This window comes from Scyliorhinus torazame, chromosome 5 (assembly GCF_047496885.1).
Source record: "Scyliorhinus torazame isolate Kashiwa2021f chromosome 5, sScyTor2.1, whole genome shotgun sequence".
NCBI classification, from domain to species: domain Eukaryota; kingdom Metazoa; phylum Chordata; class Chondrichthyes; order Carcharhiniformes; family Scyliorhinidae; genus Scyliorhinus; species Scyliorhinus torazame.
Genome location: NC_092711.1, coordinates 84,775,580 through 84,799,819, shown reverse-complemented (window position 1 = coordinate 84,799,819; position 24,240 = coordinate 84,775,580). Strand labels below are relative to the sequence as shown.

The 24,240-nt window shown below is 45.7% G+C and overlaps 1 protein-coding gene and 1 long non-coding RNA gene across 5 annotated transcripts in view; one reads left to right on the top strand and one right to left on the bottom strand.

The window, feature by feature from the left end:
• LOC140418722 (uncharacterized) overlaps positions 1 to 24,240 on the top strand; it is a 402,445-nt gene that overhangs the window by 54,650 nt on the left and 323,555 nt on the right. The window contains exons 1-2 of one of the 4 annotated variants that reach the window (XM_072502302.1): positions 9,809 to 9,877; positions 10,478 to 15,740. The exons of 1 other annotated variant lie outside the window; for it this stretch is intronic. In XM_072502302.1, coding sequence (XP_072358403.1) covers positions 10,639 to 11,679 — 1,041 coding nt within the window. In that variant the 5' untranslated portion in view covers positions 9,809 to 9,877; positions 10,478 to 10,638 and the 3' untranslated portion in view covers positions 11,680 to 15,740. 2 more of the 4 variants (XM_072502301.1, XM_072502303.1) reach the window with 2 other exon arrangements.
• Positions 16,477 to 21,470, bottom strand: LOC140418737 (uncharacterized). Its single transcript, XR_011945308.1, has 2 exons — positions 21,297 to 21,470; positions 16,477 to 19,141 (listed from the first exon to the last, which is right to left on the bottom strand). It is a non-coding gene; the product is annotated as an uncharacterized lncRNA (long non-coding RNA).

Here is a 24,240-nt window from a genome sequence, read left to right as displayed (position 1 = left end):
AATTTACAGAGCACAAGGAGGCCATTCGGCCCAATGAATCTGTACCGGGTCTTTGAAAGAGCACTCTACCTGAACCCACACCTCCACCCTATCCCCGTAACCCCACCAAAACCAAACCTTTTTTGGACACTAAGGACAATTTAGCTTAGCGAATCCACCTAACCAGCACATCTTTGGACTGTGGAAGGAAACCGGAGCACCCAGAGAAAACCCACGCTGACACGGGGAGAACGTGCAGGCTCCACACCGACAGTGGAACCCGTGAGCTGTGAAGCAACTGTGCTAACCACTGTGCTACCTGCTGCCCGATGGAGCAGGACTAGGAAACCCTATTCCAAGATTGGTTCAAAATTAGCTTGGAGGAAGTGTTGAACTGAGGATGTAAATTACAGGGGTGCTGGCAATAATCTCCCGGTCTTTCCTGGAGCTGCTGGCCGACTGGAGAATTGCACAGCTTATGTACTTTGAACATAAGAACTAGGAGCAGGAGTAGGCCATATGGCCCCTCGAGCCTGCTCCGCCATTCAATGAGATCATGGCTGATCTTTTGTGGACTCAGTTGCACTTTCCGGCCCGAACACCATAACCCTTAATCCCTTTATTCTTCAAAAAACTATCTATCTTTATCTTAAAAACATTTAATGAAGGAGCCTCAACTGCTTCACTGGGCAAGGAATTCCATAGATTCACAATCCTTCGGGTGAAGAAGTTCCTCCTAAACTCAGTCCTAAATCTACTTTCCCTTATTTTGAGGCTATGCCCCCTAGTTCTGCTTTCACCCACCAGTGGAAACAACCTGCCCGCATCTATCCTATCTATTCCCTTCATAATTTTATATGTTTCTATAAGATCCCTCCTCATCCTTCTAAATTCCAATGAGTACAGTCCCAGTCTACTCAACCTCTCCTCGTAATCCAACCCCTTCAGCTCTGGGATTAACCTAGTGAATCTCCTCTGCACACCCTCCAGCGCCAGTACGTCCTGTCTCAGATAAGGAGACCAAAACTGAACACAATACTCCAGGTGTGGCCTCACTAACACCTTATACAATTGCAGCATAACCTCCCTAGTCTTAAACTTCATCCCTCTAGCAATGAAGGACAAAATTTAATTTACCTTCTTAAATCACCTGTTGCACCTGTAAACCAACTTTTTGTATCTCATGCACGAGCACACCCAGGTCTCTCTGCTCAGCAGCATGTTTTAATACTTTATTTAAATAATAATCCTTTTTGCTGTTATTCCTACCATAATGGATAACCTCACATTTGTCAACATTGTATTCCATCTGCCAGACACAAGCCCATTCACTTAACCTATCCAAATCCCTCTGCAGACTTCCGTTATCCTCTGCACTTTTTGCTTTACCACTCATCTTAGTGTCGTCTGCAAACTTGGACACATTGCCCTTGGTCCCCCAACTCCAAATCATCTATGTAAATGTGGGGGTGGGGGGAGGGGGTTGGCTTTGCCAAGCCTGTTGAATGACTACTGGGCAATTACTAGGAAATGGGTGTGGGAGTGTTGATCCCCAAATTTCTTTCTCTGTCAGTCTGGCCTCAATAAAAGTTGAGATGGATTCGCACGTAAAAAGAAGTTATTTATTTAGCTTGCAAGCTTGAATCATCTTACACAAACGTAAGAGACATCCAGCCTCTTACACCCCAGAGAACGACTGAACTAAAAGACAAAGGGATCTCTGCAAAATCAATTCAAATGGTATCAAGTTTCACATACTCGACGGACATAGGTCAGCCTATGTCCCTCCTGACCTATTCGATCTATTCTGATTGGCTCACTTCCAATCCCTTTCTCTGGCCCCTATCAATGCAGCATCACTCTCATAGACACACCTCTTCCTGCTTTTTCCATGCGGTCTCAAACCCCTTTGTCCCTAACTGCCAGAATCAAAGTGGCTTATTTCTACATTACATTAACTAGTAACTCTAAAGTAACTATTTTATATCACATTCGTCATTCCCTCCTTTTATCATTCCATGATAACCGAACTATCCAATCCATAGCTACGGTTCCTCATCTAAAAAGATCCGTCGCTGCATTTCCAATTCCTGTCTTAGCCCCCCTTCATCTGCCTCACCCTCATGGATTTTAACAGTTAAATTTTTTTTCCGGTGATTGGGGCGGTGATCTGATCTAGTGCACCCCGCATTCTACCCATCACACATTTAAGGATGGCCAGGCCCACAAAGATGCAGCCGATAGCTACCACTAGATACATGGCCATATTTATCAACCAGTCCTTCCATCCTCCAAATCCCCAGTTACCCCAAGAGTCAGGATCCTGCATCCCGTCCAAGTGATCCCGTATGCGATCCATAAATTTAGTAATGTTAGCGGTCAAGTCCTGAACACCCATGATACACTTGCCCTGTACTATGGCGCATACCCCACCCTCACGGGCCAGAAGATAGTCAAGAGCATGCCGGTTCTGCATTGCAAACAACCGTAGCTGAGACAACTCCTTGGTTATTGCCCCGAGGGCTCCCAAGGTTTACTACCCGGGTTTTCCTCAGTTTGGCCTTTAACTAACTTATGTGTATCTCCCGGTAACCTACGTTCTAGCTGTACTTCCCTTCTCACACGCCCCGTCCTCTCTCTAGTCCCTTTCTCTTTCTCATGGTCTCTTCCTACACTCTTCTGACAGCCTGATTTTACCTTTATTGTACCACTTTTAACACATCCAAAATCAAATTTACATGTATTCCAAAAACAAGGCAATGTCCATATAATGTTCCCTTCCCATCGCCGGGACCGGTGCAGCTGCTTCATGACTCCTGCATTCTCCTTAACTTTGATGACCTTCCATGAGTCGATACCATGTCCTCGTATATGGGGGCAGCGAAGAACATCACCTTTGCATAGGTGATGTATCCTTGTAGATTGGTTGGGGCTACACAGATACATAATATTCCCCTTTTCCATATCCATCGCCAATAACACACCAAGCGAAGTGAGGCCAAATATCAGACAGACGATGCATAGCCACTGCATCATGCTCCACACCTGTAAAATAGCACTGGAGAAGGGAGGCAGGTTAGTATCCGACCTTTTACAGTAGTGGAGATGGACTCAATTTACAGTGATGTAGGTGGAACCAAGCACTTCGCCCCTCCACTTTAACTGCTGTGGGGGTGGTAAGGAGAACTTGGAAGGGCCCGTCCCATCGCGGCTCCGACCCCTTCCTAGTCCAATTTTTGACCATGACATAACTACCGGGCTGGACTGAAAGTGAGCTAGGTACTGGGGCAATGGCTGGTGAGCCGCGCGGACTTGGCCATGGAGTTCCTTGAGCACTTGCGTAAGGGCTAGAACATAGGTGGTCATTTCTTCAGTCATCTGATGAAACTGAACCCGTCTGGGAACCTGCAGGCTCCAAGGAGTTCTAAGAGGCCTGCCATAAAGAATCTCGGCGGGAGAGAGCCGGGCTGGTCCCGCAGGTGTAACCCGCAGCTGGAAGAGGGCAACGGGGAGCAACTTAAGCCATGTCAGTCCCGTGTCTGCTCTTAATTTTGCCAATTTAGTTTTGAGGGTCTGATTGTGTCTCTCAACCAACCCGGCCGCCTGCGGTCTGTAAGGACAGTGTAACTGCTGGCGTATGCCCAACTGGGAGCAAAACTCCTTGTTAATTTGTCCAATAAAATGAGGCCCATTATCAGAACTTAACTGAGCTGGTATACCGTACCGAGGAATGATTTCCCTCATCAAGACTTTAACCACAGGAGCAGCTTTACTATAGATAGTCGGATACGCCTCGACCCATCTGCTGAACACATCCACAATGACCAAAACATATTTGTAACATTGACACCTTTCCAACTCAATGTAATCCATTTGGAGCGTCTCAAAGGGACCACTGGGCAACGGGGTTTGCCTCTTCCCACAAGGGATACCTTTTCCGGTGTTATATTGCTGACAAATCAAACACCGATTACTGATACTTTGGGCCAACCCCTGCATTTTAGGGTGTCACCAAGTGTCAAGCAACAAATCACTAGTCCCTCGAGCCCCACAATGAGTTGCAAAGTGTACACATTCAATGACCCATAAAGCCAGCGCATCAGACATACAAGTCTGATGTGCAGGCGTGGTCCATAAAGAGGAAACAGAATGATATGTACAACCTAACCGTTTCCACATTTGTTTATCACTCTCAGGAGCGTCCTCCTGTAACCTTATGACGTCTTGGATGGTTGGCATTCGCTTGTCAGAAGCAGACATATTCATAGTAGATCGTTTAGTCTGACTTAACATTTTAGGCACCATCACTTGCTGAATTTGTGCAGCTGTGCGCGCTGCACGATCTGCTCGTTCATTACCAACGTCAACTGGGGTTGTACCATTCGTGTGGGCAGCGCATTTAATAACGGAAATCTGCGCGGGCATAAGGAGGGCCTGCAGTAGGTCATTAACTAAACCCCGGTGGGATATTTGACCACACATAATCATGTCAGGTTGTTCTGACGAAATGTCACTCAAATCGCCCCTTATTGTGGTAGTTTCCTGAATCAAGGCTAAACAGTCGTGGCCAGGTGCGTCTTCATGGACAGGGGGACCACTAAGAAAACAGGCTGGATTGATAGTGGTACAGTATTTAAATGTCAGACGTGGATTGTTCAAAAGGTATATCTCATACCTATTCTGACGAGCTGCGGTAAGATGCTGACCATTCGCCCCATATCCCTGGCATGGTACTGGTCATGGACCTGACGTGTAATATGAGGGCTTACCGAAGCTGACTGTGGCCATAAATGTGGTGATATTGTAACAAAATCGGCTGTACCTTCTTTTCCCGTGACTGTGGCTGTAACCTTGACTGGCCATTCGGTCTCAAGTAATGGCCGGTATTTGTCCTCCAACTCCCTGTTTCGTCCAGTTCTGTCATAGGCCAGGGTAACGTGATGCAGTGACTGTTCAACGTCTAACGTCCACCACTGGGGGGTGATAGAAATATAGCACTGTTGTCTCATCCTCCTCTTCGCTGATCCACCCACCCAAAGTCACTATATTGGAGCTCCTGCTGGTAAACTACCATTTCTGCCGCTTGTTGGGGTCACAGATCATCCTTTTTCATTACATACTCAGTCTTAACCTTTGTAACTGAGCCTCCTTCTTGGCCTACACCCTCCTTCCAGTAAAATCTGACTGCCCTTGCCATCTGGGAAGGGTCGTTCTCTGTCCAATTCATGTTATTACATTTCACAGCAGTAACCACAGAAGGTGGTAGGCAATGCATTAACATAGCACAGTATTGAGGGGAATTCTGACCATTTTGATACAGCAAATCGCCTGACTGCCCCCGGTAGATTTCATTAAAACGCTCCAGAAATTCCTCTGGCTCGTCAATCTTCCTAGGTTTTAGGTCTAAGATAACAGAAAGATTTATGGGCCTTTGAAATGTGCTATTCAACGCATTCAAGATCTGTGTCCTTCTTTTCTCTATTTGCTCTCTTTTTTTTAAAAACTTAAAAATGTTTGAAAATTCAAATTGAATTACTGCAACTTGCAAGCTTAGCTCTGATCTCAACTCAGAACTAAATTTACAATTTGCTTAACACAAACTTGTATAACATTTACAACTTAATTATTTCTTTATCTTAACAATTTTTCTTTTAACAAGTTTTTTTTCTTTTACATACACATAAGTATTAGCAAAATCAACTATCATCTCCAGATTGACACTTTTTAAAATGGTGTCCATGATCTTCTTTAAGTTTCTATTAATCTCCAGATAAAATGAGATAAACCTTATTTCAAGTAAGTAAAACTTAAGATTCTGGCAATTTCAATCAATTGCTTTCGAAAATAATAACTTTTATCAAAGAGGTGGAGAAACCCACTGGTTTCCTTTAATTAATTCAAAACGTAACTTTGCTGGTGTTCACTGACTCAAAGGAAAGGTATCCGATTACACTACGGCTGCTGCTGTTATCTCAAAGCCTGAGTGAGAAGCACTGTCTGTTTTCAACTCCGCCTGCTGCTGTTAACCCTTTGAGAGACTTCTGCTTCAACCAATATGCAGCATTCCTCACAATCTCAACTAGACCTCGGAACTTTACAGTCCAAGGAGACAATTTTAGCTTAATCAACTATATATTTAAAACACTCACACATAGAGTTGAACCATCTTCAGATTTAAAAACAGTTATACTGGACTGAACCTCCATCTATTGAAGTCTCATCAGCCCCTGAACCCATATAATAGACTGAACCTTCATTAATGAAGTCACATCAGCCCCTGAACCCATATAATAGACTGAACCTTCATTAATGAAGTCACATCAGCCTCTGAACCCTTATAATAGACTGAACCTTCATTATTAAAGTCCCATCAGCCCAAAACCCTAACCCAAGCCGAAACAACAATATGAAATCCCATCAATTAAAGTGCTAATCCCCAGACTGACCTGTGATTTCGTCGAGGCGGTCTTTCTGTGCCAACCGCGAGTGACCAGACTAATCAGACGATAAGAAGAGGGGAACAATCAATGCGCGGTCGTTTTCCAGTTCTACATTGAGGGCCCTTTGTTCCCCATCCTCCTGTTCATAATCAGTCTAATTCTGATTTCGCAGTTGGATCAGGATCGCCCAGAGAAATCCCGGGTTTCGGCACCAAATGTTGATCCCCAAATTTCTTTCTCTGTCAGTCTGGCCTCAATAAAAGTTGAGATGGATTCGCACGTAAAAAGAAGTTATTTATTTAGCTTGCAAGCTTGAATCATCTTACAGAAACGTAAGAGACATCCAGCCTCTTACACCCCAGAAAACGACTGAACTAAAAGACAAAGGGATCTCTGCAAAATCAATTCAAATGGTATCAAGTTTCACATACTCGACGGACATAGGTCAGCCTATGTCCCTCCTGACCTGTTCAATCTATTCTGATTGGCTCACTTCCAATCCCTTTCTCTGGCCCCTATCAATGCAGCATCACTCTCATAGACACACCTCTTCCTGCTTTTTCCATGCGGTCTCAAACCCCTTTGTCCCTAACTGCCAGAATCAAAGTGGCTTATTTCTACATTACATTAACTAGTAACTCTAAAGTAACTATTTTATATCACATTCGTCAGGAGGAGGGGTCAGTCTGGGGACTGGATAAGATGCTGTTTGAGGGCACTGTTCTTGGTGTTCATGCTGTTCTCGCTGGTCCATACTCCATAAGAGCGGTGGTGGTATCTGCGTTGAGGGTTTGGAACCAGTGCAGCCAACACTTCGGACTGAAAGGCATGTCACTGTGGATGATAATATGTGAAAACCATAGGTTTGCGCTGGCAGGGCTGGACCCGAGGTTCGCATGTGGTGGCAGGTTGGGGATAGAGTACTTCAGGGACTTGTTTCTGGGAGAAATGTTTGCAGGCCTGGAGGAGCTTGAGGAGTTGTATCACTTGCCTAAGGGAAACAGTTTTTGATTATAAATTTAGAGTACCCATTATAAATCTAGAGTACCTAGTGTGCAGGACGTGGGGGCGACGAACCATGTGCATATGTTTTCGGTGTGCCTGAAGTTGACAGGTTTTTGGATGAAATGTCTGAAATTTTGGGAGCAAGAGTGGCTCCAAGTCCGGAGGTGGCGATATTCGGAGTATCGGAAGATCTGGGAGTTCAGGTGGGGAGAGATGCCGACGCTTTGGCCTTTGTCTCCCTGATAGCCCAGAGACAAATTTTGTTGAGTTGGCGGGACTAGGAACAGCCAAAGACGAGGGAATGGGTGAGTGACATGGCAGGATTTCTGCACGTGGAAAAGGTTAAGTTTGTCCTACATGGAGTGGAAGGCGGATTCACCCTGAGGAGGAAGCCATGCATCATCTTCTTTAAAGTGAATTAATTGTCGGGGGGGGGGGGGGGTTAGTTAGGGGTGATTTGTTCAGAGGTGTTGGGAAAAAAAGGCAGGCTTGGTGTGGGGTGTGTGGGTTGTTAGCTTTGTTACCTGTTGCCGAGGTTTGGCTTTTGTATTTTTGTATATTGGAAAAATGTCTTCAATAAAAATATGTCTGAAAAATAAATTCTCTGCTCTTCAGGTTAAGAAAAATTGTGCAGCTCCATCCAATCCTGATCTGAAATTTTATGTGAAATCTTGACCACAAATCGTCCCCTCTGAGACCAACTATGTTCACACGTATAACAAAGCTGGAGCATGGTTCAGTCCTGGATATGATTAACAACAAAATCCAAGCACAATAGTTATTTGTGAATTCGCTGGTGTTTCAGCAGAGTGGATGAGGTAACAAATCCCTTCCCACAATCAGAGCAGGTGAACGGCCTCTCCCGATTGTGAAATCGCCGGTGTGTCAGCGGGCTGTCTGACTGAGTGAATCCTTTCCCACACATGCAGCAGGTGAACAGCCTCTCCCCAGTGTGAACATTTCACCCCAAGACGAGATTCCAACTACATATCCACATAACCAAGAGCGCTTAATTCCACCACAGTCACATCGCTTAACTCCACTCCGGTCTCAGCTAATCTGCTGCTGACACCTCATTCATTCCTTCTCACATCTGGATTTAACTCTCCGAACACAATCCCTGCTATCCTCCCAAATATAACCTCCCCGTAATCTTGAGATTATCCATAACTCCACTGCTTGTGTGTTTACTCACACCAAGTGCTGTTTACTCATCACCCCTGTGCTTGCTGGCCTACAAAGGCTTCCAGTCAATAAACAAGTAAATTCCAACATTCTCAGCCATGATTTCCTTCATCCTGTGATCATCCCGATCTCTGTAATCTCCACCACCCGCACAATCCTCCAAAAAAAGTGTTCATCTAATTCCGGTCCCTTCAGTATTCCTGATAATAATCACTCCACCATTGATGGCCGTTCTTTCAGTTGCCTGGGCCCCTTGCTTTGGAATTTCCACCTTAAACCTTTCCATCTAATTTACTTTTTCCTTTACGATGCTCCTTACATCCTACCTCGTTGACCAATGTTTAGATCCCTTGCCCTAATATCTCCTTTTGTGCTCAGTGTCAGATGTTGCCATGTAACATCTCTCTGAAATGCACTGGAACGTTGCATTGCATCGAAAGTGTATTATAAATATAAATTAATGTCATTGATTTGGACGTATATAATAATAATCACTGTTTCTTCGTCATCACTGGGTGAATGACCTGTAATTCCTTACCTGACAGTATTGTGGGAGCACCTTCACCACACAGAGTTCAGTGGTTCAAGGTCAAAAATCATCTTCCCCACATGCAACTGGCAATATATTATTTTATCCACGCGGCGACGCACAAAGTAAACATTTCAAGGTTTGAAGAATTACCAATAGGTAATAAAAATGCAAATTTGATTGTCAGAAGCAGAGGACAAATGGACTGCAGTGCAGGATAGAAATTGCCCCCATTCTCTCCTCCTGCTCCAGGATCAATAAAGTGAGTTAAAGAGAATTTCTCCTGAACAAATCCATTGCTGCATTTCCTTCCTGAAGCCACATTTGTCCACTGGGGCGTGGCACCGGGAGAAAGCGGCAGCTGCCATTGTGTTGGGTGTTGAGGCGGTGCCGCTAGTTTGTTATTGTGGGTGTTGAGGCCTCCACTGGGTGTTTGTGAAGCCTCCCCTCCCACTGCCCCTAACGCTGCCTCCGCTTATCCGCCCCCTTCCCATCTGAAAATGAGACAAACAAGAGCTTGTCCCTCGACATGTGCCGCACTGCGCATGCTCCAGATCACAATGCCCGGGGAGTGATTGACGGACCAATAGGGAGAGGGGGCGGGACTGGAAGACCAAGCGGGAGCGGCTGGACGTCCAACCAATCGGAGTTGATGAGGGGTGGGGCCATGGTTTGACTGAAGCATACGCAGTGCGGGTAATGGCGACGGAGAGAGGCTTTTCTCTGGGATCCACAAACGGTGAGAGAAATATCAGTGATGTGGGGAGTCATGGATCTGGCGGCTGGGTGGAGAGGCTTCAGAAACATGTTGTGCAAGCCCACAGCCGGATACACAACTCTGATACATGTCCAAATCAATAACCAGTGTGTTAACGCAGCACGATTCATTCAATGGATCATTCCAATGTGTTTCACTGGAATGTTACAAAGCAATATTTACCAAAGAGCCACATAAAGGAGATATTTGGGCAGATGGCCAAAGGTTTGGTTGAAGAGGTACGTTTTAAGGAGCATCTTATTAAGGAAAGTGATATTGAGAGGTTGTTCAGAGGAAATTCCACATTTTATGACCAACCTCGACTCTCCCTCACCCCCACCCCCCTCCCTCCCTTCACCCATAGAAACCAGTGCCCTGTGTTGGCCCAGACCGGGTGGCAGGTTCCCTTCCCTGAAGAACATTAACGAACCAGTTTGGTTTTTATGACAATCCAGCAGTTTTCATAGTCACTTTTTCCCAGTGCCGGCCCCACAGATGACCAGATTCAATCAGCTTAATTCAACAACTTGCCTTTGTGTTTTTGTGGGTTCTCTCTCACCCCTATTTTCTGTTTTCAATCAGTTTCACAGGGTGTTCGAAGGATCAGATTTTCAGTCAGGAAATTAAAACTTCACATCAGGTACGCACAGAATTTCTCAACCTGCTGTAACGTGAATATCGGATTTTGAAGATGAAAGAGAACAGCCTCCATTCACAGTGGGGAGAAACCGTACACGTGTTCTATGTGTGGACGAGGCTTCAGCCAATCATCTGGCCTGGCAAGACACAAGTGCAGCCACACCAGGGAGAAACCATGGAAATGTGAGGACTGTGGGACGGGATGCAGAACCCCATCTGAATTGGAAACTCATCGACGCAGTCACACTGGGAACAAACCATTCATCTGCCCAGAGTGTGGGAAAGGGTTCATTAACTCTTCAAACCTGCTGACACACCAGCGAGTTCACACAGGGATAAGACTGTTTAACTGCTCCGAGTGTGGGAAGCACTTCACTTCTTCATCCACATTGCTGACACACCGGCGGCTTCACAATGGGGAAAGACCTTTTAAATGCTTGGAGTGTGAGAGGTGCTATAAATGTTCCTGGGAACTGAAGTCCCATCAACGCGTTCACAGTGACGAGAGACCATTCAGATGCTCTCACTGTGGGTCTGGGTTCAAGACATTATCTGACCTCACTGTACACCAGCGAACTCACACTGCAGACAGACCGTTTGCCTGCCCTGACTGTGGGAAGGGATTCACTCGTTCACCCAACTTGCTGGAACACCAGCGGGTTCACACTGGGGAGCGACCTTTCACCTGCTCCGAGTGTGGGAAGGGATTCACTCAGTTGTCTACCCTTCTGAAGCACAAGCAAGTTCACACTGGGGGGAGGCCATTCATCTGCTCTAAGTGTGGGAAAGGATTCACTCAGTTATGTACCTTGCTGAAACACCAGCAAGTTCACACTAGGGAGAGACCGTTCACTTATTCTGAGCAAGGGGAGGGATTCACTCAGTCCTCCAGCCTAATGATACACCAACAACTTCACACTGGGAAGAAGCCATTTATCTGCTCTGAGTGTGGGAAGGGATTTACGCGGTCCTTCCACCTGCAGACACACCAGCGAGTTCACACTGGGGAGAGGCCGTTCAACTGCTCTCAGTGTGGGAAAGGATTTACTCAGTTATCCAGCTTGCTGAGACACCAGCGAATTCATCAAGATGAAAGACCTTTCAAGTGCCCAGAAACCAATGTCTCATCAACAAGTTCAAACTGACGAGACCATTCGGGTTGAGAAAACCGTCTGAACTCATTGCACACCAGCAGATTTGAACTGGGGAAAGGATGTTAAACTGAGTGTGGAAATGGATTTATCCATTCATCTGCCATGCCCTCGCACCAGTGAATGTGCACTAGGAAGAGAGTCTACCATCCACTCTGAATAAGGGGAAGGATTTGTGTAATTATCCAACCTGCTGAGTCACCAGCGAGTTCGCAAGTAACAAATTTGATTAGGATTTTGCTGCTCCTCGCATCCAGTACTGAACCATATTTGAAGTGGTAAATAACTTATTCACACCAAAGAGTTGAGTCAAGTCAATTTATTGGCAAAAGCTTTTGGGAGACAGCCAGGCACTCCGCAGTGCTTGTGGTCACCTTCTCAATTGTACAACAGCAATTAGCCTCTTTTATACATGTACACTTGGTTAGTTCCTAATTAGCTTGGGGGGGGGGGGGGTTACATTAGGCCCCCCTAGCAACAATTAGCTTCCAATCACATTCCTCTGAAACCATTCATTATCGAATGCTCGCAACTCCTTGTTCACAATTACAAGGATAACAGGTGTCTCAATTGTTAACGGTCAGTTTGTCAGTTACAGAATTACTCAGCAATTAATCGGAACATTGCAGATGTGTTAGTAGGTCAGTTAGAGAATGACTCGCCACTAACCGTACTTATCAGGTCATTGCAGAATTAGATTGCTGTGGTTGTCAGTTACACTATTGCAAGCATAAGCTAGTATCGAGTGACTCAGCAGTCCACATTATTGCAGGCATAAGCTAATACTTAAACATAATAAAATGAAGAGATTAAATGAATAACCTCTAATGTAAATTTCCCTTTACAACATTTCTTGGCTAATATTAATCATCCAGCGCCCTTAAAGGTACTAATATTAAGGATAAATGTCAAATAAATCATCCTTGTGTTAAATGCAATGTAATGAGTGTTTACAAAATCTCTGACACAAATGTGCTCCTTTTGCCAGTATCTCTCATCCCTTGTCTCCTTGAGAGCATCCGGTCAGCTTCCTCTGCTGTTTCCCTAGCACTGGCCCACTGTGCCACACTGCCTCTAAAGATCCCCCTTAACAGACATCTGACCCCTCTAGATCTCTCCTATATCCCCGCATGCCATCTCACGTCTCATTATGACCATGAGACCCACCTCCTGTTCTAATCCCAGATCTCACAACTTCCCCATGTTTGCCGATACTGTTGATGGTTTGATCTCTCTCCCTCTTCATTTATTGTCCCTCTTGACTTTAAATCATCATTATAACCCATCCTCAAAAAGAATTCCTGATTACTACTGCCCTATTTCTAACCGACCTTTCCTCTCCAAAGTTTTGTCATCTCTGAAATCCATGCCCAGGAATTCTATATTTTGAATTCCCCAGTAAAATTTCTGCCTATGCCACAGCATTGCAACAACTCTTTATCGAAGTAACTTTCCAATGTGACTTTGACAAGGATAAGCAGTTCTTTATTGTTCTTTTTGGCCTGTCTGCACCTTTGACACCATTGACCAAACCAGCCTCCTGTAAACTATTGCTGTCACGCTGGGTGCAATGTTCCTCTCCAATTTCTTTCTTCTCAATACAGTTGTAGCCAGAGACTCACCTGCAGTAGCTATGATTATGAGTTACATTGTCACAAACTCACTTAGTTGGTCAGAGATCAGGTGTCACTGCACTTGGAAACAAACATATTCCATAATCACTGTCACTGTATCTCGCAAAGTTCTCTTCACCAAGCAGCCCTACTTGAGAAGATCAACATGAACAGAGTAGAGGGAAGAAGTTAAAATCCACAACCCAAGCTCACAGTGGTAAAAATATCTGACAATACCCATTCAGGTATAAAGCAGAGCTGAATGGCTAGCTGGGCCGGTTTAGTTTAGTTGGCTGGACAGCTGGTTCATGATGTAGAGCAAGGTCAACAGTGTGGACGGTAGCACAGTTGCTTCACAGCTGCAGGGTCCCAGGTTCGATTCCCGGCTTGGGTCACTGTCTGTGCGGAGTCTGCAAGTTCTCCTCGTGTCTGCTTGGGTTTCCTCCGGTTTCTTCCCACAGTCCAACGATGTGTAGTAGGTTAGTGGATTGACCATGCTAAATTGCCCTTCGTGCCCAAAAAAGTTGGGTGGGGTTACTGGGTTACAGGGATAGGGTGGAGGTGTAGGCTTGGGGAGCATGCTCTTTCCAAGGGCCATGTCGACTCGATGGGCCGAATGGCCTCCTTCTGCACAGTAAATTCTATGATCTATAATTCTCGTACAGAAGGCCAGCCTTCTCAACCTTGCCCCTCGCCTGAGTTGTGGTGTTGCTCAGGTTACATCACCACCAGTCAGCTCTTCCCCTCAAAGCGGAGAGCACCCGATGGTCATCTGGCACTCTGCTGACTTTATTTATAGCCGAACAACAGTGTATTACTACAGCAGAATTATAAAGTCTGCACTGACCCTCTGAAAGAGCAGGTAGGAGATGGATCTTGATGATGCTTATTTTACAATCTCTGTCGGCCGAATGTCATCCTCACTTCTCCAGATTCAAAGATTAATTGAGAATCGGGTCTGAATTGGCAGCCAGATTACCCACAGTCCCACGTGCCTCAGAAACCGCTGGTTAGCTCTGTTGCTTCACAGCTCCAGGGTCCCAGGTTTGATTCCCGGCTTGGGTCACTGTCTGCGCGGAGTTTGCACGTTCTCTCCGTGACAGCGTGGGTTTCCTCCGGGTGTTCCGGTTTCCTCCCACAAGTCCTGAAAGACGCGTTGTTAGGTAATTTGGACATTCTGAATTCTCCCTCCGTGTACCCGAACAGGCGCCGGAATGTGGCGACTGGGGTTTTTTTCACAGTAACTTCATTGCAGTGTTAATGTAAGCCTACTTGTGACAATAAAAGGGCGACGGTAACAAAGACAGACACTCACTTTGGTCTTTTCATCAGCACATCTGAGAGTTAAGAATGTGGGACATGATTTGGGGATACCGGTATGAGTGTGCAGATTTGGTACATGTGAAAAACAGCAAGTGTAAATTCATGTTGAAACGGACTGAAGACCGGGTCCCAAACGCACAGCTACTTGAGACACAGCAGGAGATGAAATGGTGACTGTGTCCAAGGGATTGAGACAACATTGTGACATCATCAAGGCATTGACACACACTCCAGAGAGAAACTGACTTTAAAACAACCAATGGAGATGGTGCTTCTACCCAGAATGCAATGGTAATGCTGCTGCACTTTGATACTATTGCTCAGACATTAGACTGTGTCAGCTCTTATTTATACTGAATAAAATCTAACCACTCCCACCAATAAGGGTTATCACTGTGAATCATTTCAGAGTTTGGAAAAGTGGAGGTGTTAAGGGTCAATACAAATTAGGAGTTGACCATTTGGCCCCTTGATCCTGCTCCACCATTTAATGAAATCAGGGCTAATCTGATTGTGGTCTCAATTCCTTTCCTTCCTCCAGCCTTTCACTCCCTTGTCAATCAAGAATCGATCAAATTCAGCCTTAAAGCAGATTCAATGGCCCTGCCTCCACCACTCTCTGGGGAAGAAAGATTAACAGACTCACAGCCATCAGGGGAAAAACAATCATCCTGATCGGCATTTTAAATGGGAGACCCCTTATTTGTAAATGGTATCCCCTCGTTCTAGCCTCTGCCACAAGGGGAAACATCCTCTCAGCATTCTCTCTATCAATTCCACTCAGCGTCTCTAACATCATCTCTCATTCTTCTAAACTGCAATGGATACAGGCCCAACCTGTCAAACCTTTCCTCAGAGGATAACCCCCTCAACCCAGGAATCCGGGGTGTCAACCTTCTCTCTACTGCTTCTAATGCACTTATCTCATTTCTGAAATACGGAGACCCAAACTGTACACAGTGCTCGAAATATGGTCTCACTAAAGACCTTGTACAACTGCAGCAAAAGATCCCTACTTTTATATTCTATTTCCTTTGCAATAAACAATAATATTCCATTGACCTTCCTAATCACTTGCTGTACCTGCAGACTAACTTGGGATCAGGCACCCCTGATCTCTCCGTAACTCAGAGTTCTGCAATCTCTCTCCATTTAAATAATATTGTTTTATTTAATACTTTCTGACAAAGTGGACAATTCATATTTTCCAAAGTTATGCTCCCTCTGTCAGTTTTTTACCCACTCACTTAACCTGTTCGTAGTCCTTTGCAGAGTCCTTAAATCCACTTCACAAATTACTTTCCTACCTGTCTTTGAGGCATCAGAAAATTTAGCCGCCATCATTCAATCCCGTCATCCAACACATTCATACAGATTGTAAATGGTTGAGAGCCCAGCACTGATCCTGGTGACATTCCACTTGTCACATCTTACCCACCCAGAAATGACCCATTTATACCTACTGGCTGCTTCCTGTTCGCTAACCAATCCTCTATCCATGCTGATATGTTGCCCCCAAACCACGAGCTCTTATTTTGTGTGTAATAACCTTTGATGTGGCACCTTGGGAAATACTTTCTGGAAATCCAGATAAAGCACATCTACAGGTTCCCCTTTATTGACATCCCTTGTTACTTCCTCAGAGAACCTTGATAAATTAGTCAGTCACAATTGACTTCCTGAACTCCATTTTCAAACACTGTGTCAAAAGAAAAATCAAATTTCCTCTACCCCTCTGGCTCCTTTGCCAACTACCTTAGAGGGACTCACTTTCTGTTAAAGAGCCTGTCAATCCATCTCACCCACTTACCCGAAAGTGAACAAATTTAATCAGGAAAGGTCCAACCAATTCAAATATTTTCCTGTTAAATGTTTATTGATGAAACAGAGCGTGGTTAAAAAAAACTAACAGAAAATTACTTGAGAAAAAAAGAAAACCAGAGTAACAGGATGTTCACAATGTTCTGGTCCCAAATGGTTCCCTTTAGCTCCTCTGTACTGTGTTCCCGTGACTCCCCGCTTTGGACACTGGGGCATTGAACCCTGGGGGGTCACATCACCGTCAGCCTCAGTGACCCTCGCCCCTGAACCCTGATTGGTTGGATGTGCAATTCCCAGCCAGTCCTCCAGCATCTTCCTGTCTCTATTAGCGATGCCCATGGCAGTTTCCCAACTGGGAAACGTTTGGCTCAGACAAAAGGTTTGTCCGTTATATATAGTGTCAAGAGAATGTAGAATGTGGAATAGAGATCTCTACAGCCACCTCGTTCAACACTCTGGGATGTAGATCATCAGCTTTTGGGGATTTATTCACTTTAAAGCCCATTAATTTCTCCAGTACAACTTTTTCACCAATACTAATCTCTGCCAGTCCCTTGGTTCTCTGGTGTTTTGGGGACAATTTCTGTATCTTCCTCTGTGAAGACAGACACACATTGTTTAGTTTATCTGCCATTTCCTTACTCCCCATTCTAAACTCTCCTGTCTCTGCCTGGAATGGACCCACATTGGTCTTTGCTAATCTTTTCCTTTTCACATTCCTGGAGAAGCTTTTCCAGTCGGTTTTTATGTTTCTTATCGGTTTGCTCTCATCAGTTTCTTGATCATCCTATGCTGAATTCTAATGGATCTCATGGAATCTTTAACTTTTCTTGTTAGCCAAGGTTACATCACTTTTCCTGTTGGATTTTTGTTCCTTAAAGGAATCTATATTTGTTGTATATATGTGAAATAAAAGTCACAAAATCCCAGAGGACCATAGGCTGCTCTCCCCTTTGACAGAGAGAGAGCTGACTGGAGGTGATTTAACCTGAGGGTCAGCACACCTCAGCAAGGGGCCTGGTTGAGAAGGTGGGGCCTTCATGAATAAACTCAGCCAGTACGGGAGTTGAATCCTCACTGTTGGCCTTGCTCTGCATCACAAACCAGCCGTGCAGCCAACTGAGCTAACCGACCCCCTGATAAATATGTAAAAATTCCTTAAATATTAGGCATTCCCTGTACCAATCAGTTTCCCACTCCATCTCTGACAACTTGCCCCTCATACCGTGTTGTTTTCCTCTGTGAGGAACACCCAGATAAATTAAACAAAAGAACCTTGTAACCACCAGGGCCCATCTCCATGGTAACGTGGCATGCTTTAGGGGGTTTGAAATAGAACTGGAAACTAAATATCTTCACACTTCCAAACACCCTTTCACTCTGTGATCCTTGTACAATTCGAAGCCAGGTATTAGCAATAAGGCTCAAAGAGTATCAGCCCATTGGAGGCAAAGTTGAGAGATCGGCCTGTCCAGCAGAAAGAAACCCTCCGACCATCCCCACTGACCACCTGTTAGAATGAACAAAATGCAGTCCTGGATGTAGAGCAGAAACAATAACAGCAGAATTCAACCCACGTAATCGATTGTGAAATTGTTGGTGTCACAGCAGGTGTGGTGAAACATGCAATCCCGTCTCACAGTGAGAGGTGGACGGCCTCTCCCCAGTGTGAACTCGCTGGTGTGTCCGCAGGTTGGATAATTGAGTAAATCCCTTCCCACACCGAGAGCAGGTGAATGGCTTCTCCCCAGTGTGAACTCGCTGGTGTGTCCACAGGTTGGATGAATCACTGAATCCCTTCCCACACTGAGAGCAGGTGAATGGCCTCTCCCCAGTGTGAACTCGCAGGTGTGTCTGTAGTTTGGATACTCGAGTAAATCCTTTCCCACACTGAGAGCAGGTGAATGGCCTCTCCCCAGTGTGAACTCGCTGGTGTGTCCGCAGGTTTGATGAATCACTGAATTCCTTCCCACACTGAGAGCAGGTGAATGGCCTCTCCCCAGTGTGAACTCGCTGGTGTGTCCGCAGGCTGGATGAATCACTGAATCCCTTCCCACATTGGGAGCAGGTGAATGGCCTCTCCCCAGTGTGAACTCGCTGGTGTGTCTGCAGGTTGGATAATTGAGTAAATCCCTTCCCACACTGAGGGCAGGTGAATGGCCTCTCCCCAGTGTGAACTCGCTGGTGTCTCCGCAGGTCAGATAACTGAGTGAATCCTTTCCCACACTGAGAGCAGGTGAATGGCCTCTCTCCAGTGTGACTACGTTGATGAGTTTCCATCTTTGATGGGGCTTTGAATCCCTTTCCACAGTCCCCACATTTCCACGGTTTCTCCATGTTTTGGGTCTCTTCGTGTCTCTCTAGGCGGGACAATCAGTTGAAGCCTCGTCCAGAGACACAACACGTGTACGGTCTCTCCGCACTGTGAATGGTGTGATGTTTTTCAGGCTGTGTAACTGGTTGAAGCTTTTTCCACAGTCAGTTCACTGGAACACTCTCACTCGGGTGGGTGTTGTGTGGGTCTCGGTGCTTTTCCAGTCACACTGATGTTTGAAATCTTTAGCTGACAGTTCGGGCAAACATTTCACCTTCTAGATTCAAAGGCTGATGCTATTCAGGTTCCAAGGAATCGAGTGACTCTGTCAGGTCGAGACGTAACGTCTGAGATTTCTGTCTGTAATTCCTCCTCGTCTAATATCCTGTAAAAAACAATTTACAAAATTCTTCAGTGTCAGTACAGGATAGAAACTCATAACAGACAATTCTATTTTCTATGTCACATTTTTTCCTCTCTTATTCCCCCAAAGCTGTAAATCACCATCCCACACACTCTCCCTCCATTCTCACTCTGCTGTATCTAATATTCACCCTCCCTATTCTCCTGAAGATGCTGATTCAGGCTGATTGATAGATCCAAGCTCACAGCTTCCTGTCCAGGAGATCACAACAAATATGAGCTGCAGTATTCCATTCGGCCCATCGAGCCTGAACCATTCAATGGGATCATTGGCTGATCTACCACAACACCGTTTTCCCACATTATCCCTCATTTCACAGTGGTTAGCACTATTGCTTCACAGAACCAGGTTCCCAGGTTCGATACCCGGCTTGGGTCACTGTATGTGCGGAGTCTGCACGTTCTCCCCGTGTGTGCGTGGGTTTCCTCCGGATGCTCCGCTTTCCTCCCACAGTCCAAAGATGTGCAGGTTAGGTGGATTGGCCATGCTAAATTGCCCTTCGTGTCCAAAAAGATTAGGTGGGGTTACTGGGTTACGGGGATCGGGTGGAGGCTTGAGCGTAAGTAGGGTGCTCTTTCCAAGGGCGGTGCAGACTCGACGGGCCAAATGGACTCCTTCTGCACTGTAAATCCTCTGGGGTACAGAATTTCAATGCTTCACCACATCCTCGAGAAAATAAATCCCTCCTCATCTCAGCTTTCTCTTAATTTAGCTGCCAGTTCCCCATAACCCTCGGCACGTTCATCGATCAGAAATCTGTCTGTGCCGGGGTGTCGGGCTTGTGGTGCGGGAGTAGCTGCTTTTCCGCAGGTTCTGGTGCCACTCACCTATAATCTGATCTTTAAATTAATATTGTTATCATGTCCCTGGAAGACGTCGGGGTTCAGTTTAGTCGGATTATGCCAAATAAAGTGAAGAAATCTGTTGACAAAACAGCGCAGGTGGATTCAGCGGGAATGGAGCCACCTTTTCAACATGGCGGCCTGACCCTCAGTAGGTCTCTCGACCCCGCGCTCTCCGGGGCTCTCATGGAGGCGGCGAAAATGATGACTGCCGGCATTATCCGTGTTACTGACCAGAGCTGGTGTGTGCTGACTCAATATCTGTGAGCTCATGGGGACCAGCTGCAAAACACCATGAAGAGGCTCGATGATCTGGGCAGCACGGTGGCACAGTGGATATCACTGCTGCCTCACGGCGTCGAGGTCCCAGGTTCTATCCCAGCTCTGGGTCACTGTCCGTGAGGAGTTTGCACATTCTCCCCGTGTTTGCGTGGGTTTCGCACCCACTATCCAAAGATGTGGAGGGGCGATGGATTGGCAACGCGAAATTGCCCCTTAATTGGAAAAAATGAATTGGGTACTCTAAATTTATTTTTAAAAAAGACTCAATGAACCGGAGGAGAGAATCCTGAACGTTCAGCAAGATGCCTCCGTCGAAATTCAATCCTTTGAAAACCAACCGAGTGGCCTTCGGAGGTCATGGATGACTTGGAGAACCGAGGGTCGGATAAAGAACATCTGAGTCGTCGGCCTGTCAGAAAGTGTGGAGGGTAAGGCTCCCGTTAGCTTATTCGAGGACTGGCTGCCATGCTGGGTGCCACGGTAGCACAGTTGCTTCACAGCATCAGGGCTGGTTCAGTTCCAGTTCAATTCCTGGTTTGGGTCACTGTCTGTGCAGTCTGCACATTCTCCCTCTAACGATGTGGGTTTCCTCCGGGTGCTCCGGTTTCCCCCCACAAGTCCCAAAAGACGTGTTTGTGGGAGGAATTGGACATTCTGAATTGTACACTCTGTGTACCCGAACAGGCACCGGAATGTGGCGGCTAGTTTATTTTCACAATAAGTTCATTGCAGTGTTAATGTAAGCCTACTTGTGACAATAATAAAGATTATGAATGGGCCAAAGGTCCTCTTTCTGTGCTGTAAAACTCTCTGACTCTAAAGATAGAGGTGGGAGAGGGAGGGAATGACTTTACAGAGAAACTGCCAAAGCCCCAACATTCACCAGCTCTGAGGACACACCTTAGCTCCCTTTCCAATCTGAAAGCAGCCTGAGCTGGATTTACATTCCCCTTAATTGATCATTGCTGGGTGATAATCCTGTACTTCCTCACCTCACACCACTGTGACAGCACCTTCACTACACAGACTGCAGCAACTGACCAAACATCACCTTCCCAGTTATTCCTGAAGGCACCGCCTTCCCAACCTGGCCCCTTGTCTGAGGTGCGGTGATCCTCAGGTCACATCACCGCCGGTCAGCTCTGTCCCGGGAGAAGGCCCTGGTTCACAGCCGCCATCTTGGTTCACCGAGGCAGCAGAGCGCATGCGCTGGCCTCGGTGATGCAGAAGCTGTGGACGGGACCTGAAAGTTTCTGTTCCCAGCCGGGTCCTAGTGCCCGCCCGTAAGTTACCGTGCAACAGGTTTTTAAAATGTTTCACTCAATCTCAGGCTGCAGCTGATGTTTGTGGCCTGGAGGTGTCTCTGGATTACGTAGACATTCAGTGTGAGAGGCTGCAGCCTCTGTATAGCTACCTGAAAGGGGTTATACAGCGTTTGATTACATTTCGTGGTCCTTTCCATTCCATTATCAGGATGTTTGTGTGATATTTCCTTACCCTCAGTGTGATTTTTCTTTATTTAAAATACATTTCAGCAGCAGGCTTACTGGTAATTTTTAAAGGAATAAAGGTTATTTATTATCACACTATTTCCCTGGATGTTTGAACATCTCAGTCTCTCGTCTCTTTCACACTCACTGACACATACACAGAAATTAGGTACAGATCAAGGTGAAGTTGTAATGATGAAAATGGAATGTAGACTGCAATCTTTATATCGCTGCAGGCCTGTTGTCTTCTTGTTGAGCTGGTCCTTTAGTTGGAGTGAAGCGTTTTTAGAAACAAATAATTCTCATGAGGCTCTGAAGCTTATTGTAGATGAATAGCCAGGAGATTGGTTCTCAGGTGGACTTGGAAGCTGGAATAAGTACAGTACTGTGGCTGCACTGGAAAACATTCAGCTCTGCTGGTCCAGCTGGTTCTTGGTGCTTCAGATGCTTCTCACACACACATTTGATTTGTTCAGGGTTTATTATACTGCATCCCTGACAATTAACTAGAGGGTTACAAGTCTGAGACCCAGAACACCGCGATACAATAGCAGATAACGATGATCACTCACTCACTCTGTTCCAATTCAAGCTCATTCTCCGGTGTTCAATACGGCACTTGGAGACCAACAGTTCAGAGATTTTATATTCCTCAAATGCTGGTTCATCCTGACACAACGAGACATTTAAACTTCACAGGTGGCTGCAAAGTTTCCTTATTCAGGTCCGTGTTTAACTAAATATTGGTCACAGAATCGGATATTGCCCACAGTTTAATGTTCATAATAACCTGTTAAGTTGCAGCCATCTTGACAGAGTTTGTGGATCTTACAGTCTATAGTATCCTTCTGCCGAACATGACATCTTGAATCTACTCTTGGGTCTGGTTAAAACAGTTCATTGTAGCTGGGTGGGATGGGCGGTATTGTAGCAAAGTGGATAGCACTGTTGCTTCACAGCTCCAGGGTCCCAGGTTTCATTCCCAGCTTGGGTCACTGTCTGTGCGGAGTCTGCACATTCTCCCTGTGGGTTTTCTCCAGGCGCTCCGGTTTCCTCATACAAGTCCAGAAAGACGTGCTGTTAGGTGAATTGGACATTCCGAATTCTCCCTCTGTGTACCCAAACAGGCGCCGGAATGTGCCGACTTGGGCCTTTTCACAGTAACTGGCAGTGTTAATGGGTGGGTGGGGGGGTTACTCTGGCTGCCGACTTCTATTCCGTGGTCTTGTCTATTCCCAGTGGCCCTGCAGAGGGAGCATGCGGTACCCGCCGGAATACTTGACACCTTCCACAACCAGTGTATACCTCAGTGGACAGAATGTTTCAGAGACACTGTGAACAATATTCTGGTTCAGTTTAAATCCGGCACTTTTGTTGGGATTTCTAGCTGATGCTGGTCTTTTATTTTGACTGGACCACATGCTTGGGAAAAGCAAAAGAGGAAAGAAGGTTCTATAGAAACTAGAATGATCTGTTGTGAATTTCTATCCCATTCTTACAGTTATCATTTTTGTAAACTTCTTTTTTGGACATTAGGACGGGAGGATTGGCAGCTGGGCAACTCGAACCAAATACTACTCAAGATCTTTCTTGACAGTCACTCAATTCATTAGGATCTAAATATCACAAACTGTCAATGTGCTTGTCTGTTCTGGCTGTGGGAAGTGATTTCAAACATCACTGTGACTGGAAACGCCCCGAGACACACACACACCTGAGTGAGAGTGTTCCAGTGAACTGACTGTGGAAAGAGCTTTAACCAGTTACACAACCTGAAAAATTATCTTGTTTCCTCTTGTGGAAGAGTCTAGGACCAGAGGGCATAATCTCAAAGTAAGGGATCTCAAATTTAGGACAGAGATGAGGAGACATATCTTCTCTCAGAGGGTAGAGAATCTGTGGAATTCTTTAGCTGGGCAATCAAACTGTTGTCTAATTGTCCCGGCAGTTACCAGGCTCCTGTGAGCTCCTCCAGCTGTTATTTTAATGCCGACTTCAACAAACTATTTTAAGTAGGTTTCTATTCAATTAATTCATTGTGACTGTCACACAAACACATTTTCAGTCTGGAAACTTAAACCAGCTGCTTTACATTCAATCAGGAACATCACAGTTTTACACCAATCTCTGATTTTACAGCACGTTTCCAGCATTCACCATCGTTCTTCCTGACTCTAAACACAGTTGTAAAGGTGCTTCTGTTCCGTGTCCAGGAGCTCTGAACCATGGAAGAGAACAGCTGGGACACATTTCTCTCACACCTCAGGATTAACCCACATGGGGACTTTGCTGACAGTGAAGAGAGATGAGAAAGACCCAAGTGTCTTTTGTCCCTCTCAGTGTGACCCTGAAGGACTGTGTCCAGGCTGAAGTTCTGTTCCTGCCGTGTGATCCTCCTCCAGATTGTCCTTTCTGAGCTCCAGCCAGGTGCTGTTAAACACTCAGG